Source organism: Ogataea polymorpha, assembly GCF_001664045.1.
Source record: "Ogataea polymorpha strain NCYC 495 leu1.1 chromosome Unknown OGAPOscaffold_2, whole genome shotgun sequence".
In the NCBI taxonomy this organism is placed as follows: domain Eukaryota; kingdom Fungi; phylum Ascomycota; class Pichiomycetes; order Pichiales; family Pichiaceae; genus Ogataea; species Ogataea polymorpha.
In genome coordinates, this window is record NW_017264699.1 from 907020 (window position 1) to 922655 (window position 15636).

The following is a 15636-nucleotide window of genomic DNA, read 5'->3' on the forward strand; positions in this document are numbered from 1 at the left end:
GAAAACGGAGTCCTCCCAAACTAGCCAATCTGAGAGTATCGTCCGTGATGAACAGAGAGCTTCCTGAAGGGGGCACATCTGATGTACCAATAATGAGCAATCTGCTGTCCATAGCTTAAAAAAAAGACGCTGGCCCCCATTTATACTCCCGCGCCGGCGCAGCCCTCCTAAGCGCCGACAAACCGTAGCTCTCGAGATGGCATTGCAACCAGTACGTTGGTGTGCGGTGTGGTTGGTGTGAGGTGTAGTTGTTGGCAGCAGAACATTGGGAGCTACGATGTCTGTGGTCTGTTGGCGGATTATCTGGCTTTGTGGGTCCCGTATAAAGGCCCCAAATCCCTATTCTACTGAAACGGAATCGCGCGAGAACATGAAGGAAACGGACGTATTTATGCAGCAACTTGTGGACGACCTCAATTTCGAGGAGTACAGCGGTGCTCTGCCCGAGGGAGGAACTTCTGCAGAAGACAACCTGTATCCGACACCTCCGCTAGACTCATCGCTGGCGCAGATGTTCAGCGACTCCCGCTATGCTGCTCAAGTTCCGCGCTACTATTTGGACGAGCCGGCGTCTTGCGGCACTGTCGATCTCAGTACCCAATTTGAGCATCTTATCGACCAAAATGCACTGGAAAAAAAGAGCACACGGGCAGAACCATGCAAAGATCACGACATGTCGCCAGACTCAAACTATAACTGGAGACAAGTGCTAGAGGTGGGGATTCTGGATGCACTGGAGTCGCCGCAGGCCACTCCCAAGCAGCCGTGTGAACATCTATCTCTGGCACAGGAAAAGACGCCCTGTCGAGGGCTGGACTATTACCGCATACAGAACAACATTAGCATCCGCGCGTTCGAGGCATTCAACAAGCCAGACTCCAAGTATATCTACCTAGAGAACAGGAAGTATGGCACGAACCTGTACGAGCCAGCGGTGAACCGCAAGCTGAATCCGCAGCTGCTGGGGCACGAGACAGACACGGCGTCGCGCAAAAAAAGCGTTAATACGGGCAACTTTGCTCTGTGTCCGTTCTGTCCCATGACGCAGGAAAACAGCAGAAACGAATTCCAGAAGCTGTTTTTCAAACGCAACGACAGCAACTATCTCCATCACATGATCCAATTCCACGGGGTGTTTTCTAACGGCCGACTGGTCAAGGACCCTGCAAAACGGGGCTGGCTTTTTTCCAAAGAAATGGCAGAGCCCGTGGAGGTGGTGGAGTGCCCGTACTGCTCGGAATGCATCACGCTCAAAAAGTACAAGGCCTCAAACCCAAACGAGCATCGGCTACTCAAGTATCTGCGGCACGTGAAGGAGCATCACAAGACGGGCAAGAATCTCCAGCAAGTATCGTTCTTGTCCGAGAAAGCGAGTATTTGAGGCCTTCTATAAATAGAGTGTAAAATTAAGAAAAAAATAATAGGGACCGGTCCTGCTATGCAAGGGGCACCGGGGAGTTGTGAAAAATTACGCTTTTTGTTCGCTGATGCTTCTATTTGCGGAGCAGTCAATAAATAATGACGTTTTGCACACCGGTTGGTATTGTAATTAGTTGTCTGAATAGGGAATTATCACGACATAATAGAGCCCGTGTGCATTTGTTCTAAAAATATTCACTGGTACCTCAAAAATAGCTTCCGCAAACACGCCTTCAGCTCTTTCTCTCTCACTATTTAAAGCTTCGCAACTCCAACACAGCTTCTCTCATCATCTACAGCAATTTGCTTTTCCTGAGAGTCGTACAATGAGATTTTCCTCCACACTAGCCCTTGCTACCACCGTTGCTTCCGTCCTGGCCGAAAAGGTTAGTCTCTACGTTGACGCCCCCAGCGCAGAATTCCGCAGCAAGGGGCTCGAGCCAAGACATGAGGGAGCCGCCCTCGACTACCTCTTCTTGGCCGACGGCTCCAGCTACACCTGGGACTACGACGCCGCCACAAAAAAGCTTATTGCCCCACAGGCCCAGTACGACTTCCCAATCACCTTGGGAGGGGCCCCATACGTTGCCTGGGGAGCCACCATTGGCTACGAAAGCTTCACCTTTGACAGCGATGGCACTCTTCAGGTGAACGGCTCCAGCGACGGTTTCTACGCCTGTAAGAACACCAACGACCCGTACAGGTACTCCAGCACCTTGTATGAGCTCATGTACTACAAAAACTCGGAAAACGTCCCTTCCAACAGCTGCACCGCCATTTCATTGAAAAACGTCAAGCCTCAGCCTCTGTCAAGTGCCAGTACCGCTTCAGGCTCGTCCACCGGTCCAAACGCGTCTTCTTCCTCCCTGACCTCGACCTACCATTCAGGGTCCGTCACTTCTGTCACTTCCCGAGTCACCGCTGTCTCAACCGAAATCAATACCGTCTGCCCGGGCAACTGCTCCTCATCGGCCATCAGCACGTTTGAGAACGATGCCATGGCCATTGCTCCTGCTGGAGCTGCCGTCCTCGGAGGTATGGCCCTTCTCTTATTGTAACTTGCTTAGGCTCATATAGTTTTAGACATGTATTATCTAAATGAGTTTTAATGGTAATTCAAGCAAATGTAGTTGGTAGCAAGCCCAATACACATCCCGACAGATTCGCTAGTAAGACAACCGCCTGTGCTGTCACGCCAGCAGGACATCCTATCAAGTTGCGTGCTCTGCTCGTGTCCTTAAGTGGCTGTCGACAAAAACGGTGTGTGCCGGAAAGCCCAATTTTCCACATCAGGGAATAGCTCGAGTTAACCAGCACTGCTAAATTTGACAGGCCATCCTCACAAACGGAGACGGTTGGGGATCAAAACGTTGATGGGCCCATGCCCTCATTTTTTGGCGTGCACCAATACCTTCTTGAGCGAGCCACACCAGCTGCCGTTCGACTTGGCCATCATGTACTCCAAAATGCTCTGCTCCAGCTGTTTTTGGTCACCCTGCCGGCTCAGATCGACCATGGCGCCCGCAAAAATCAAATTCTCCACGCTTTCTGTCGCCTTCTCCAGCTTGTTTCGGTGATAGGCCAGCTCGCGCTCGGAAAGCGTGGTTGGCAAGGCCAAGATCTCGCGCAATTTCTCCCGAATTCCGGCCAGATCGGCACCGCCCCCCGCGTCTGCGCTCGGTAAGCTCGCCAGATTCGTCTGGCTCCGGTTCAGCACTGTGTCCGGACAGTCGTTCCAGCCCGGAATCTGCGCCGTGCCGTTCTGGTACGAGGTCATGAACACGAAAGAAATACTTTACACTTATTTTTTTTTCCGGTTCCACCTTCTAGTCACACCTCGCACCCTACCCTGACACCTCGCGTTGCACCGCTAGCGCACGGGTCAGCACGTCCTCGATCGACGGTCTTTGGGCCGGGTCAACCACGAGACAGTAGCGGACGAGGTCCTTGAGCGCGGGCGAGTATTCTGGCGTTGGTGGGAAGCTGTAGCTGCCCGAGCTGATTGCTAGCGTGATGTTGGCCCCGTTGACGAGCTCCTCCCGCTCGAACGGCGAGTAGCCGTACAGCAGCGCGTACAGCGTGCAGCCGAGCGACCAGATGTCGATTTTCTCGTCGATTTTGTCGCCGACCTTGATGTCGAGCAGCTCTGGCGCGCGATACGGCAGAGTGCAGTGCTCATTGCTAAGCTCCTGGACGGTGATGGCCTGGGCCCGCGACTTGATGCTGACCCGCGCCCTTTCGCACGAGCCCAGGTCACACAACACCGGCGTGCCGTCCTTGGCCAGCATGACGTTGGCCGGCTTTATGTCTCTGTGTGCAAAACTAACCGTTTCCTGTAGCTCTGTGCCATCCCGTATGCTCTCTTCAACGTTGCTCAGGAAGGGGTTATTTTCGTCGGCTCCGTCGCTGTCGTTTGGTTCCATCGACGAGACAATCGTGTAGTTCTTAGAGACCTGGTGACGATGCATTGATTGGAGTCCGCGACAGACGCCGACAAACAATCGCAGCGCCTCAGTTTCGTCCATGCGCGCGTTGTTCACGCTGTTCTTGTTAATGATGTCCTGCAACGAGCCATTTTCAAAGTAGGGCAGCAGGATGTATATGGTTTTGGAGCCGTCTGGCTCCTGGACAACCGACGAGTCGATCGACTTGATGATGTAGGGCGAGCGAAATTCGCGGTAGTTGTCCACCTCCTTCATGGCGGCCTTGAAGTTAGAGTTGCCGAACGGGCAGCGTATTTTCTTGAGCGCATACAAGCCGTGGTTGTTTTTCGATTGCACAAGGTACACGTAGGAGAAACCGCCCTCGCCCAGCAGATTGAGGATCCTGAACGATGTCTGGTTGATCTTCAGCACGGGCGTTGTGTTGAAGATGCACGGGAAGCACAGTCCCACGCAGTCCAGAAGAGCCATGATAATAAATAAAACTTGTTTAGATGCTTTTTTTAGTGCACATCTCTGCACGGAACAGGTAAAATTTGCTTTGGAAGAAAAATAATAAAATAAAATAAAATAAAATACTTGTTTATTTGCACTCACCACCGCTGACATGTCAATTGCCACGAAGAGTGACGGAGAAACCGTGGGAAACCTATCCTTGATTGCTGCGCACTCGCACATCACGGGGCTCGGGCTGGACGACCACCTGCAGCCGCGCGAGAACAGCCAGGGCATGGTGGGCCAGTTGAAGGCAAGAAAGGCTGCCGGGGTGATTCTCAAGATGATCCAGCAGGGCAAGATTGCGGGCCGGGCGATTCTGATAGCGGGTCCACCGTCGACGGGAAAGACGGCCATTGCTATGGGTATTTCGCAGAGTCTGGGCAGCGACGTGCCGTTCACTGCCATCGCAGGCTCTGAGGTGTTCTCCAAGGAGCTGTCCAAGACGGAGGCCTTGAACCAGGCGTTCAGAAAAAGCATAGGTATTCAGATCAAGGAAGAGACCGAGGTGATTGAAGGAGAGGTTGTGGAGATCCAGATAGACCGGTCGTTGACGGGCGGCCACAAGCAGGGAAAGCTCACCATTAGAACCACCGACATGGAAACAATTTACGAGCTGGGAAACAAGATGATTGACGAGCTGACCAAGGAGAAAGTGATTGCCGGCGATGTGATTTCCATCGACAAGGCAAACGGCAAGATTGCCAAGTTGGGCCGCTCGTACACCCGTGCGCGGGACTATGACGCCATGGGCCCAGACACAAAATTTGTAGCATGTCCCGAGGGCGAGCTTCAGACGAGAAAGGAGGTGGTGCACACGGTGTCGTTGCACGAGATCGACGTGATAAACTCGCGGCAGCAGGGTTTTCTGGCGCTGTTCAGCGGCGACACGGGCGAAATCCGGTCCGAGGTGCGCGACCAGATCAACATGAAGGTTGCCGAGTGGAAGGAGGAGGGCAAGGCGGACATCATCCCGGGCGTGCTATTTATTGACGAGGTGCACATGTTGGACATCGAGTGTTTCTCGTACATCAACCGGGCTCTGGAGGACGACTTTTCGCCGATTGTGATCATGGCCACCAACAGAGGCATTTCCAAGACCAGAGGCACCAACTACAAGTCGCCGCACGGCCTGCCGCTGGACCTGCTGGACCGGTCGATCATCATCAGGACCGAGGGCTACAAGGAAGATGAGATTAAGAGCATTTTGTCGATCAGAGCGCAGGAAGAGGAGGTGGAGCTGAATGCGGACGCCCTTAGTCTGCTGACCAAGATCGGCATGGAAACGTCGCTTAGATACGCGGCCAACCTGATTGCTGTGAGCCACCAGATCGCCAAGAAGAGACGCACCGACACGGTGGCTCTTGACGACGTCAAGAGGGCCTACACCCTCTTCATCGACAGCGTGCGCAGCGTGCAGTTTGTCGAGGAGAACAGCAGCCAGTACGTCGACGACGAGGGCCGCGTGCAGCTGTCGAAGAACGAGGACGCCATGGACGTGGGCGCCTAGAAATAGAGATCTACAGTACACTAAAACGAGCTCTTTTATTTGTACATTCCTGTAGCTCAACCGCTTCCCTTGGTGTTGAGGATCAGACCAATAATCATGCCGTACAGGCCCAGCACCTCGGCGAAAATCAAAATCAGCACAATTCCCACAAACAGCCGTGGCTGGTGCATGAACTGTCTGACGCCCTCGTCGCCCACTATGCCGATCGCATAGCCAGAGGCAAGACAAGCAAAGCCCACGGACAGTCCGCAGCTGAGATGCATGAACCCGTTGAACAAGGTGTAGTTACTGCTGGGACTGAGGCCTCCAGCAATCAGCACAGCCACGACAAGCCCGTAAACGGACAGAATACCGCTCATGACGACGGGAATCAGCGATCTCATGATCAGTTCCGGCTTAAATGTGCCGATTCCAGAGATTCCTATGCCAGACTTGGCAGTGCCGATTGCTGCGCCGGCGCAGCTCAGAACCATTGCTGCGCAGCACCCGGCAAACCCAAAGAACGGCGCAAATGCGGGCGAGTACTCGGACTCCAATAGTGTCGACCTGGCGTTAGTGGCAGGAGTGAGATACTTACATTTTCACGGTAACTTTTGTGAGTTTTAATAATTTGTGCTGTATAGCAACGTTACCCGGAGGACATAAATAAATAAATACACAATATTCAGTCCCATGTCCTCTCCAACCAAGATCCATCTCCAGCTGCGCGAGCTGCGGTATCTGTACGACGCGCTGCAGACGGCCGTGGCGGCCAAGGTGGACACGCACCTGGCGCAGATCCGCGACAAGGGCGACCCTGCGCTCGCGAAGTCGGTGCGCAGGCTCGTGGCCCAGTTTGTCGACGGGATCTTCGACGATATACAGCACTCGCTCGAGATCGACGACGTGGCCGCGTCGCAGTTGGCCACCAATACGATATCCAGCATGCTGGCCAACCCTGCGCTGCTCAACGAGAAAATAGAGCCGTACGACTTTGCGCTCAATGACAGGTTGCGCGACCTGTACACGCGCGTCGAGGAGAAGGTGGAGTCGCTCTCCAACTTGAGGCGCACGCAGCCCGCCAACATCCGGGACGAGTACGAGGCGCTGGTGCGCGAAAACGAGGCTGTTGTCGACGCGGTTGTCGCAGAGTCGGCGCAGAACCGTGCTGCCGCGTCGGACGTGGCAGCAGCCGTGCCCGACATGGACGACCTGCGCCACGACTTCAAGTGCATTCTAAGCGACCTCGCCGACCTTAAGCACGACGTGCCTGAGACCAGGCACGGCGTCGACAACCTTGCAAACGTGATCTCTTTTGTGCACCATTAATTTTGTACACTAGCCCAAGTAGCAGAATTTTTACTCTATTTATTTCAGGTCTTTTTGGCTATATATTTATTTTGTGTCATTTTTCATGTCATTCCAACAGCTGTTCCAACAGATATCCGACCAGGGCCGTCGGCTCTTTGCCGCCACTGAGCGTGCCCCCGCGCTCTCGACTGGGCTGTGTGTGTTTCTGGTGCTCGTGTACCTCTATTCGGTCGCCAATCCGGCCATTCTGGACAAGTGGTCGCTGACGCCGTGGACCCTCTACAACCTCGAGCTGAGCCGGCTGACGACGTACCCGCTCGTGCACGCAAACTTCGTCCATCTTCTGTTCAACCTGGTGTCGCTGTACGGGCCCCTGTGCCAGTTTGAGGTGCAAAATGGCACCGTGCACACAGCCATCGTGCTCAACTTCCTGGCCACTTGCGTGGCCGTCCCTTACTGTCTGTGTGGGATGCTTTTCTTTCCCACCACGAGCGTGCTGGGAGCTTCTGGCTGGGGCTTCTCGATGCTCAGCTACTACTACTATCTGCAGGCCCAGACAGCAGAAAACACCAGGATCTACACCGTGGACGTGCCTACAACGATGATCCCGTTCATCCTGGTGCTTGTGGTGGGTATTCTGGTGCCGAGCTCGAGTTTCATCGGTCATTTGTTTGCCATTTTGGCCGGATACGCGCTCGGATACGGGTATCTCAAACACTTCACGAACCCGCCGTTCCGGATCGTTGAACGCGTCGAATCGGCGTTGGCAGGCGTGATTGGCCGCCTGCCGCCCCAGATCCACTACATCCGCGAGCAGGACGTCAGCAGCGACCGGTACGTGTTACCCTCGCACGGGGGCCAAGTTCTGGGCACTAATAGAGGCTGAAAGAATTAACGGTAGATAGATGTATCAGTAGTACATTTTGTGAACACTCATTTCCCACGCAGGATCTTGGCGAACTCCTCGATGTCGATCTGGCCATCGGAGTCGGTATCGGCGGCCTGAAGCATCTGTCTGGCCTCCTCCTCAGTGAGCCTCTCGCCGATGGTCGTTAGCACGCGGACCAGCTCCGTCTGGGAGATCTTGCCGTCACCGTCACTGTCAAACACCTTGAAAGCCTCCAGGATCTCGGCCTCCACGTCCTGCTCCTTGATCTGTCTTGCCATCATGGTGAGAAACTCGGAAAACTCGATCAGCGAGTTGCCGTTCGTGTCAATCTCGTTCACCAGGTCGTTCAGTTCCTGCTGCGTTGGGTTCTGGCCCAGCGCCCTCATCACTGTGCCTAGCTCTGATGCGGAAATCTTGCCGTCGCCATCCTTGTCGAAAATGCTGAACGCTTCTTTAAACTCGTCGATCTGTTCTGGGGTCAACTTCTCGCTCTGCCTTGTTAGCGCTCGCACAAAGAATTGCTGTGATACTAACCATTTTCTAATAATAAACACGTATTTATTTGTGTTTGTCAACAGGCAATTGCCAGAAAATTAGTAGGATGGTGTGTGCCCGTGTCGTTTTGGCAGATTGGGCCCAAAAAAGGGATTTATTTGCAACCTTAAAACTTCATTCATTATACAATTTTCTAGCAATTAGTTGATCAGCCGGAACACATCTCACAGGCCTCTGGGTTGTTGATGGCACATGCGACGACCTTGGCGTTGTAAATGTCGTACTCATCCGAGGCGTCCTTGTTTTCTGCCTCCCCAGGCTCTTTAGGTTCCTCCTTGATGCTCAGCTCGGCCATCGAGCCCTCAATGCTGGTGGGAGCGGTCTGCGGCGAAGGCGTCTCGACGGCAGACGAGTCGGCAGACGAGAACGACACGTCCTCGCTCGAAGAGGTTTTTCTCGGAACATACTTCTTGAGTTTTAGCTTGTCGAGCGAAGCAACCGTCGACGAAGCGGTGGCGGCAGATTTCTGGTCAACGGTGAATTGGATCGCAGCAGCAGCAGCCTGGGTTCTGAGGTAGTACATGCCGGTCTTGAGTCCTTTCTTCCAGCCATAGAAGTGCATCGACGTCAACTTGCCCATGGTTGGGTTCTTGAGGTGGATATTCATCGACTGCGACTGGTCGATGTACGCGCCTCTGTCGGCCGCCATGTCGATAATGCTTTTCTGCGGAATCTCCCAGACGGTGCGGTACAGGTCCTTCAACTCCTGTGGCACATTTGGCAAGTTCTGGATCGAGCCGTTGTCCTTGATGATGAAATTCTTCATCGAGTCGTTCCACAATCCAAGGTTAACAAGGTCCCTCAGCAAGTACGGGTTGACGATCTGGAACTCACCAGCAAGAACTCTTCTGGAGTAGATGTTGGAGGTGTAAGGCTCGAAACACTCGTTATATCCCAAAATCTGCGATGTCGACGCGGTTGGCATAGGAGCCACCAAGAGCGAATTTCTGAGTCCATCCTTCTGGATACGGGCCTTGAGCGAGTCCCAGTCCCACAGATCGGTTGGCTTCTTGCCCCAAAGGTCGAACTGCAAAATACCCTGCGACGCCGGCGATCCCTCAAAGGTCTCGTATTTGCCATCCCTAACGGCCAGCTCGGCAGAGGCCTCCAAAGCCCCGTGGTAGATGGTCTCGAAAATCTGGATGTTCAGCTCTCTGGCCTCTGGTGAGTCAAAAGGCAGTCTCAGCTGCATGAACACGTCGGCCAGGCCCTGGACACCCACGGCAATCGGCCTGTTGCGCATGTTGGATGTTCTTGCCTCTGGAACAGGATAATAGTTTCTGTCGATGATCTTGTTGAGGTTCTTAGTGACAACCTTGGTGATCTGGTGCAGCTTTTCGAAGTTGTACCAGCTGGTATTGTCGTCGGACTCAACGAAGGCTGGAAGGGCGATCGACGCCAAATTACACACGGCCACCTCCTCTGGAGATGAGTACTCGACAATTTCGCAGCACAAATTAGACGACTTGATGATACCAAGGTTCTTCTGGTTGGTCTTGGAGTTGCAGGCGTCCTTGTACAGCATGAATGGCGTGCCTGTTTCCGTCTGGGCCTCCAAAATGGCGTACCACAGCTTCTGTGCCTTGACCGTCTGGCGTCCACGGCCTTCCTTTTCGTATCTGGTGTAGAGCTCCTTGAACTCGTCGCCGTACACGTCGGAAAGCCCTGGAGCCTCGGAAGGCGAGAACAGCGTCCACTCAGCGTTCTGCTCGACTCTCTCCATGAACAGGTCTGGAATCCACAGCGCAGGGAACAGGTCTCTGGCTCTGATCTCCTCCTTACCATGGTTCTTCCGGATGTCGATAAAGTCAAAAATATCCGAGTGCCATGGCTCAACGTACAGAGCAAACGCGCCAGGCCGCTTGTTGCCTCCCTGGTCGACGTATCTGGCGGTGTTGTTGAACACTCTCACCATTGGAATGATGCCGTTGGACGTGCCGTTGGTTCCAGCGATGTAAGACCCGGTGGATCTAATGTTGTGAATGTGCAGACCAATGCCTCCAGCAGCCTTGGAGATCAGAGCACAGGTCTTGAGGGTGTCATAGATGCCGTCGATGGAGTCGTCCTTCATGGCAACCAAGAAACAGGAAGACATCTGCGGATGAGGAGTACCGGCATTAAACAGAGTTGGCGACGCGTGGGTGAAGAATTTTTGCGACATCAGGTTGTACGTCTCGATGACGCTGGGAATGTCATCGCCATGGATACCAATGGCCACACGCATGACCATGTGCTGGGGTCTCTCGGCGACTTTTCCATCAATCTTCAAGAGATATGACCGCTCCAGCGTCTTGAAGCCAAAATAGTTGTACGAAAAGTCTCTATCGTACACTATGGCAGAGTTCAGCTCGTCGGCGTGCTCCTGGACAATCCGGTACGTTTCGTCCGAGATCATTGGCGAAGGCTTGCCATTCTTGGGGTTGATATAGTGGTACAGCTGGTCAACGACCTGGGAAAACTGCTTGGTGGTTTGCTTGTGCAGGTTGGAAATGGCTATTCTGGCGGCCAGGGTGGCGTAGTCGGGATGGATCGTGGTCATGTAAGCGGCGGTCTCGGCTGCAAGGTTATCCAGCTCGATGGTGGTGACGCCATGATAGACACCAGAGATGACTCTCTGGGTAATGGCAACGGGCTCGACGTGCTCTGGGTCGAGGCCGTAGCACAGTCGAGACACTCTGGCGGTGATCTTGTCGAATCTGACTGGCTCTTTGCGCCCGTCTCTTTTCAAAACGTACATTGTGGATGTGAATTTGTTTAGGGTGAAACAGAGGATTTATATACGCGTGCGCGCGACGCGTAAGACGCGTGGCTGGCGGGTAACCCCCCGCGAGGAAATAGCGGAGCGAAAACAAAACAGCGAGCGAGCCTGACTAATTACTCAGGTGCGAGGTGGGGCGAAAAATTTGTCACGTGATGTGCCTCTAGGTCTCCCGTGCCCTATGCTCCTTACCTAAGCACTTCTCATCTGGCTCTTGAAAAATTTCGACAAAAAAAACTTCATTCCACCAACCATGGCTAAGATTTCCCAAGACGTCTCCTCCTCCAGATCCAAGGCCAGAAAGGCCTACTTCAACGCTCCATCCTCTGTGAGAAGAGTTTTGATGTCTGCTCCTCTGTCCAAGGAGCTCAGAGAACAATACAAAATCAAGGCTCTCCCAGTGAGAAAGAACGACCAAGTTCTCGTTGTCAGAGGTTCCAAGAAGGGCCAGGAGGGAACCATCTCCTCTGTGTACAGACTGAAATACGCCATCCAGCTCGAAAAATTGACCAAAGAGAAATCCAACGGTGCCAGCGTGCCAGTCAACATCCATCCATCCAAGGTTGTCATCACCAAATTGCACCTGGACAAAGACAGAAAGGCTTTGATTGAGAGAAAGGGTGGAAAGGCCGAGTAGAAGTGTCATATACTAATAAAACCGATATTGTTACTTGTGTCCGACTTTGCGGGCAAGAACGTACACAGTTTTCCACGAGATCTGGATGCTCGTTTGTAGGTCCCAGCCAAGCCTGGTGTTGAGCCGCGTGTAAACTTCCTGCAGCGGGTCCAGGGCCGTAGGCTTTTTCTGGTTTGCCATCTGCCACCGGTGGTACGAGCTCCAAGTCTTGGCGTAGTTGAGATATTCGGCCAGGGTCAAATTTTTGGAGATGGTGAATTTTGCGTGCTCTGCGGGTTCTTTTGCCGGGTCGTGGTACACCACCTCGACGTTGGAAAATCGGGAATCTGCGGCCAATTTCTCATTCACGTCCTTGTACAACCGTCTCAAGATGCCGCGTCCCGGCTGCTCCCAGTATGGGCCCAAAAACGCTCCGTCCTCGTACACCATCTCATTATAGATCTGGTTGGCCTCTGGCGCGCCCACAAACACGGGATCCACATATGCAAAGTAAGCCACCGTGCCATTGTCTCGGAGCAGTCTGTTGAGCTCGTCGAACCATTTGTCAGTGTCGAACCAGTGCACGCACTCTCCAGCCACCACGACATCGACCGATGCATCTTCGACGGGGACTTTTTCTGCAGGACACACATAAAGCTCCACAGGCGTGCTCAATGTGCGTGCCACCTCTTTGGAACGCTCCACCATCACCGTCGATAGGTCTGTGGCCACCACTTTTTGGAAGTGGGGGCTCAATGGCTTGAACGCCTGTCCCGTGCCACACCCAATGTCCAGCAACGTGCCGAACTTGTTGCCTGGCATAGAACCGTGGTACTTGAGAATGATGTCAAACAGAGCGCTTGGGTATTGCGGCCGGAAGTCGGCGTACTGCTTCGCATCGAATTGCTTATCTGAAAACGCAGACATACTATAAATTGTGGAGAATAATTTCTGGGTTATTATTATTTTATATAGTCAGGGGGATATGCTACTAGAAAAAAATGATGAAGAGGACGGGCTTTTTACTGTAGTTGCAGCTTCTGCTGCTCTCTTGCCCATCTAGCTGTGTCTCTGGTGCCCTGAGAAAATCTCTGGTTGGTTCTGGTCTTCTTGATAAACTCACCCACCCAGTCCTGTTGGTACAACTCTCTCAGTCTGCCATCGCTGAAGATCTGGGCCAGATCTCCGAGCAGCCCCACGGCAGATCGACATACACTTTCGCTCGAACACATGGCCTGGTTGTGGTACACTTGCATCAGGAACGTGGCGATCTGGAGCGTGTACGGCTGCAAAGCATCCGGGTAGTCGTGCAAACCGGTCACGATTCCCACGTAGGTGTCCAGAACGGCCTCCTTCACACTCAAAATGTAGTCCTCCGTCTCCAGAGAAGCGTCCTCGGGCTCCAGCTGCTGCGCAGAGCTGCAGATGTTCATGACGACCTGTAAATATTGAATAAACTCAGCTCCGATGGACGACGCGATGTCGCCGAAGCACGAGAGAATCAACGGCCGCAGCTCACGACGCACGTTCTGGCTCGAAAGCGTGTTTCCCAAGATGGCCATGAACCCTTGGCAGTACGGAATGAATGCGTTTCCGAGGGAATGAGAAATGTCCACCACGAGGCCGATGGCAGCGTCGCAGACGGGCGAGTCGGTATTCTCGAGCGCCTTGGTGAGGAACGTCAGGAACGACGGCATGTACTTCTCGAACTGGACGTCGATGGCCGACGCAATTGACGAAATGGCAATGAAAATGTCCTCTTCGATGATCGAATTTGGTTCCTGAATCTGCAGCAGCCGCAAAAACTTCTCCATCAGCTGATCCGATACGGCAGCAATGTCGCCACCAATTCGACGCACCACATTCGTCAGCAGGGACAGAATGTTGGCTTGCAATTCTTGCAAAACGGCTTTCTCCTCGCCAGAAACCACTGTTCCCTGCATCAGCACAGAAATGGTCTGGTCAAGCTTCGCAAGCGACTCCGATGCAATCTGGTTCACCATCGGCATGTCGTTGGCGCTGCTGTACAATACAAGTGTCGACAACGCCTCATAAGCCGACGTTCTGGCCGAGTGCTCATTATCGGGTAAATTTGTGTTCTGGATCAAAATCGGAACCACCATTGGGTAATATTGCGACATGACGCTCGAAGGAGAGTCCTTGGCATCCACACATAGCTGTTCCACAAGATTGATGAGGGTCCAGCAGCAGTTGGTGCTGACTTTCGGATGGTCCTGCAAACCGGCAGCCAACGCCTGGATCACCTCTGGAAGCATCGTGTTTACGTCGATCGCCTCGACAACCATGTCTGCTATTCTGCCCACGCACCACGCAACGGTTTCTTTGACTTGCAGCGACTCATCCTTCATGAGGGCCAAGATAGGCCTGAGCGCTTGGCCGATCAGAACGGTCAGCTCCGACCGGTCGGGGCCATCCAGTATCGAGCCGAACGCCATCACTGCAGCTTCTTTATTTCTCCAATTGGGCTGATTCAAATTGGCCTCCACAAACTGCAGCACCGGCTGCACCACGTAATTCGTGGTGTTCTGTGCAAAAAGCTGCAGACAGGCGCCAGCAGCCATGGCCACCGACCAGTCATCGTCCTCAGGGTCTTCGTTCTGACGCAACAGCAGGCTCAGAAGCGTCGGCAGCACGTCCGTGATTGCCACCAACGCAAAATTGTACGAAACAAGGTCTGATGGTGGCTGGTCCTTGTACTCTTCCAGCTGAATGGCTATCTCGAGCTCCTCCTCGCAGACGGTGCTCCAGAATTCCACCGCCATGCATGCCACCCTGTCGTCGGAGCTCTGCATGCCAGAAACCGTCAGACCGTACAGGGCCTTCTCCATGTAGATCCCCATGTATTGGTAGTAAAGACTCATAATCTTGGCCAGCGCTCCGAACGCCAACGCTTGCAGCTCTGGGTCCGACGCCGTCGTGGCTTCGCACACCACTTGCATGATGTAGTTCCGCTCTCCCTCGCGCTCGAAATTGCCCGCAATGAATTCCAACGAATTAACCAGCGCATTGATGGCCGTTTTCCGCACAACCGTGCTGGGCTCTGACGACTGCGCGCCCTGCACAATCGCAATCAGAATCCCGTTCGCCTGCGCCACCACGGCCGGGTTCGTGGCATCCGCACTCTCGCAAACATATCCTATGGCCAGAAGCGACGCTCTCTTCACGTTCACCGGCTTGTCTGCTTTGGTATTGTCCACTATAATGTGCATCAGCTCATTCCACGTTCCCAGTGGAAGCTCGATATCGGCCACAGCAGCCACCAGCTGGGCCGCAGCGTTCGCCACACGTTCGTCACGCGTCAACAGGGTCTGCAGCGCCGTGTCCTTGATCTTCTGCTTGAGATCGTTGTCCTGCTGCACCCACCGCTCGGCCAGCTGCTGCTTCTTGACCGGATCCTTCGACACAAGCTGGTTTTTCAGCGACAGTCCCGCCAAGATCCGCACCTCCGTCCTCTTTGTTTCATTACTCAGCACTTCTACCATGCTCAGAAGATACGCGCCCCAGCTCTGCTCCGACAGCCGCAAGAGCTCGGCCTCTGCGCGGCCACGCTCGCCCGGGTCGGAGCTCAAAATGGCGTTCTCCAGCAGATTGCTAACATCCATGGCTTGACTAAAATATTTATTTGTTTGCAAACTTTGTGAA

General features: G+C 53.6%; 9 protein-coding genes across 9 annotated transcripts; 5 read left to right on the plus strand and 4 right to left on the minus strand.

Annotated features, from left to right (window-relative positions):
- Positions 1 to 363: 363 nt before the first annotated feature.
- On the plus strand, positions 364 to 1311 carry OGAPODRAFT_15793 (uncharacterized protein; the record flags this gene model as incomplete). Its single annotated transcript, XM_018353969.1, has 1 exon — positions 364 to 1311. A coding segment is annotated over exon 1 (673 nt), but the record flags the coding sequence as incomplete, so codon positions are not given.
- A 414-nt stretch (positions 1312 to 1725) lies between these two features.
- Positions 1726 to 3752, plus strand: OGAPODRAFT_15794 (uncharacterized protein). Its single transcript, XM_018353970.1, has one exon. It carries the CDS (start codon positions 1746 to 1748, stop codon positions 2475 to 2477), a length of 732 nt encoding a protein of 243 aa, XP_018212404.1. The 5' UTR covers positions 1726 to 1745; the 3' UTR covers positions 2478 to 3752.
- OGAPODRAFT_98261 (uncharacterized protein) lies at positions 1726 to 4331 on the minus strand (the record flags this gene model as incomplete). The annotated part of the gene is made up of 1 exon (XM_018358001.1): positions 1726 to 4331. One exon carries the CDS (start codon positions 4329 to 4331, stop codon positions 3264 to 3266), a length of 1068 nt encoding a protein of 355 aa, XP_018212403.1. The 3' UTR covers positions 1726 to 3263.
- A 136-nt stretch (positions 4332 to 4467) lies between these two features.
- OGAPODRAFT_98266 (uncharacterized protein) lies at positions 4468 to 5895 on the plus strand (the record flags this gene model as incomplete). The annotated part of the gene is made up of 1 exon (XM_018358002.1): positions 4468 to 5895. The coding sequence occupies one exon, from the start codon at positions 4468 to 4470 to the stop codon at positions 5863 to 5865; it is 1398 nt and encodes a 465-aa protein (XP_018212405.1). The 3' UTR covers positions 5866 to 5895.
- OGAPODRAFT_15795 (vacuolar ATPase V0 domain subunit C) lies at positions 5893 to 6411 on the minus strand. Its single transcript, XM_018353971.1, has one exon. The coding sequence runs from the start codon at positions 6336 to 6338 to the stop codon at positions 5922 to 5924; it is 417 nt and encodes a 138-aa protein (XP_018212406.1). The 5' UTR covers positions 6339 to 6411; the 3' UTR covers positions 5893 to 5921.
- A 126-nt stretch (positions 6412 to 6537) lies between these two features.
- On the plus strand, positions 6538 to 8536 carry OGAPODRAFT_75479 (uncharacterized protein; the record flags this gene model as incomplete). Its single annotated transcript, XM_018356029.1, has 2 exons — positions 6538 to 7149; positions 7274 to 8536. The coding sequence occupies 2 exons, from the start codon at positions 6538 to 6540 to the stop codon at positions 8039 to 8041; spliced, it is 1380 nt and encodes a 459-aa protein (XP_018212407.1). The 3' UTR covers positions 8042 to 8536.
- OGAPODRAFT_75480 (uncharacterized protein) lies at positions 7220 to 11336 on the minus strand (the record flags this gene model as incomplete). Its single annotated transcript, XM_018356030.1, has 2 exons — positions 7220 to 8573; positions 8768 to 11336. The coding sequence occupies 2 exons, from the start codon at positions 11334 to 11336 to the stop codon at positions 8089 to 8091; spliced, it is 3054 nt and encodes a 1017-aa protein (XP_018212408.1). The 3' UTR covers positions 7220 to 8088.
- A 262-nt stretch (positions 11337 to 11598) lies between these two features.
- Positions 11599 to 12019, plus strand: OGAPODRAFT_15797 (uncharacterized protein). Its single transcript, XM_018353972.1, has one exon. It carries the CDS (start codon positions 11611 to 11613, stop codon positions 11992 to 11994), a length of 384 nt encoding a protein of 127 aa, XP_018212410.1. The 5' UTR covers positions 11599 to 11610; the 3' UTR covers positions 11995 to 12019.
- OGAPODRAFT_92861 (uncharacterized protein) lies at positions 11599 to 15596 on the minus strand (the record flags this gene model as incomplete). Its single annotated transcript, XM_018357236.1, has 2 exons — positions 11599 to 12901; positions 13000 to 15596. The coding sequence occupies 2 exons, from the start codon at positions 15594 to 15596 to the stop codon at positions 12025 to 12027; spliced, it is 3474 nt and encodes a 1157-aa protein (XP_018212409.1). The 3' UTR covers positions 11599 to 12024.
- Positions 15597 to 15636: the final 40 nt, after the last annotated feature.

What these genes read in the sequence shown, in the direction of transcription:
- OGAPODRAFT_15794 (XM_018353970.1), top strand. Translation starts at nt 1,746, where the DNA reads ATGAGATTTTCCTCCACACTAGCCCTTGCTACCACCGTTGCTTCCGTC.
- OGAPODRAFT_15795 (XM_018353971.1), bottom strand. Translation starts at nt 6,338, where the DNA reads ATGGTTCTGAGCTGCGCCGGCGCAGCAATCGGCACTGCCAAGTCTGGC.
- OGAPODRAFT_15797 (XM_018353972.1), top strand. Translation starts at nt 11,611, where the DNA reads ATGGCTAAGATTTCCCAAGACGTCTCCTCCTCCAGATCCAAGGCCAGA.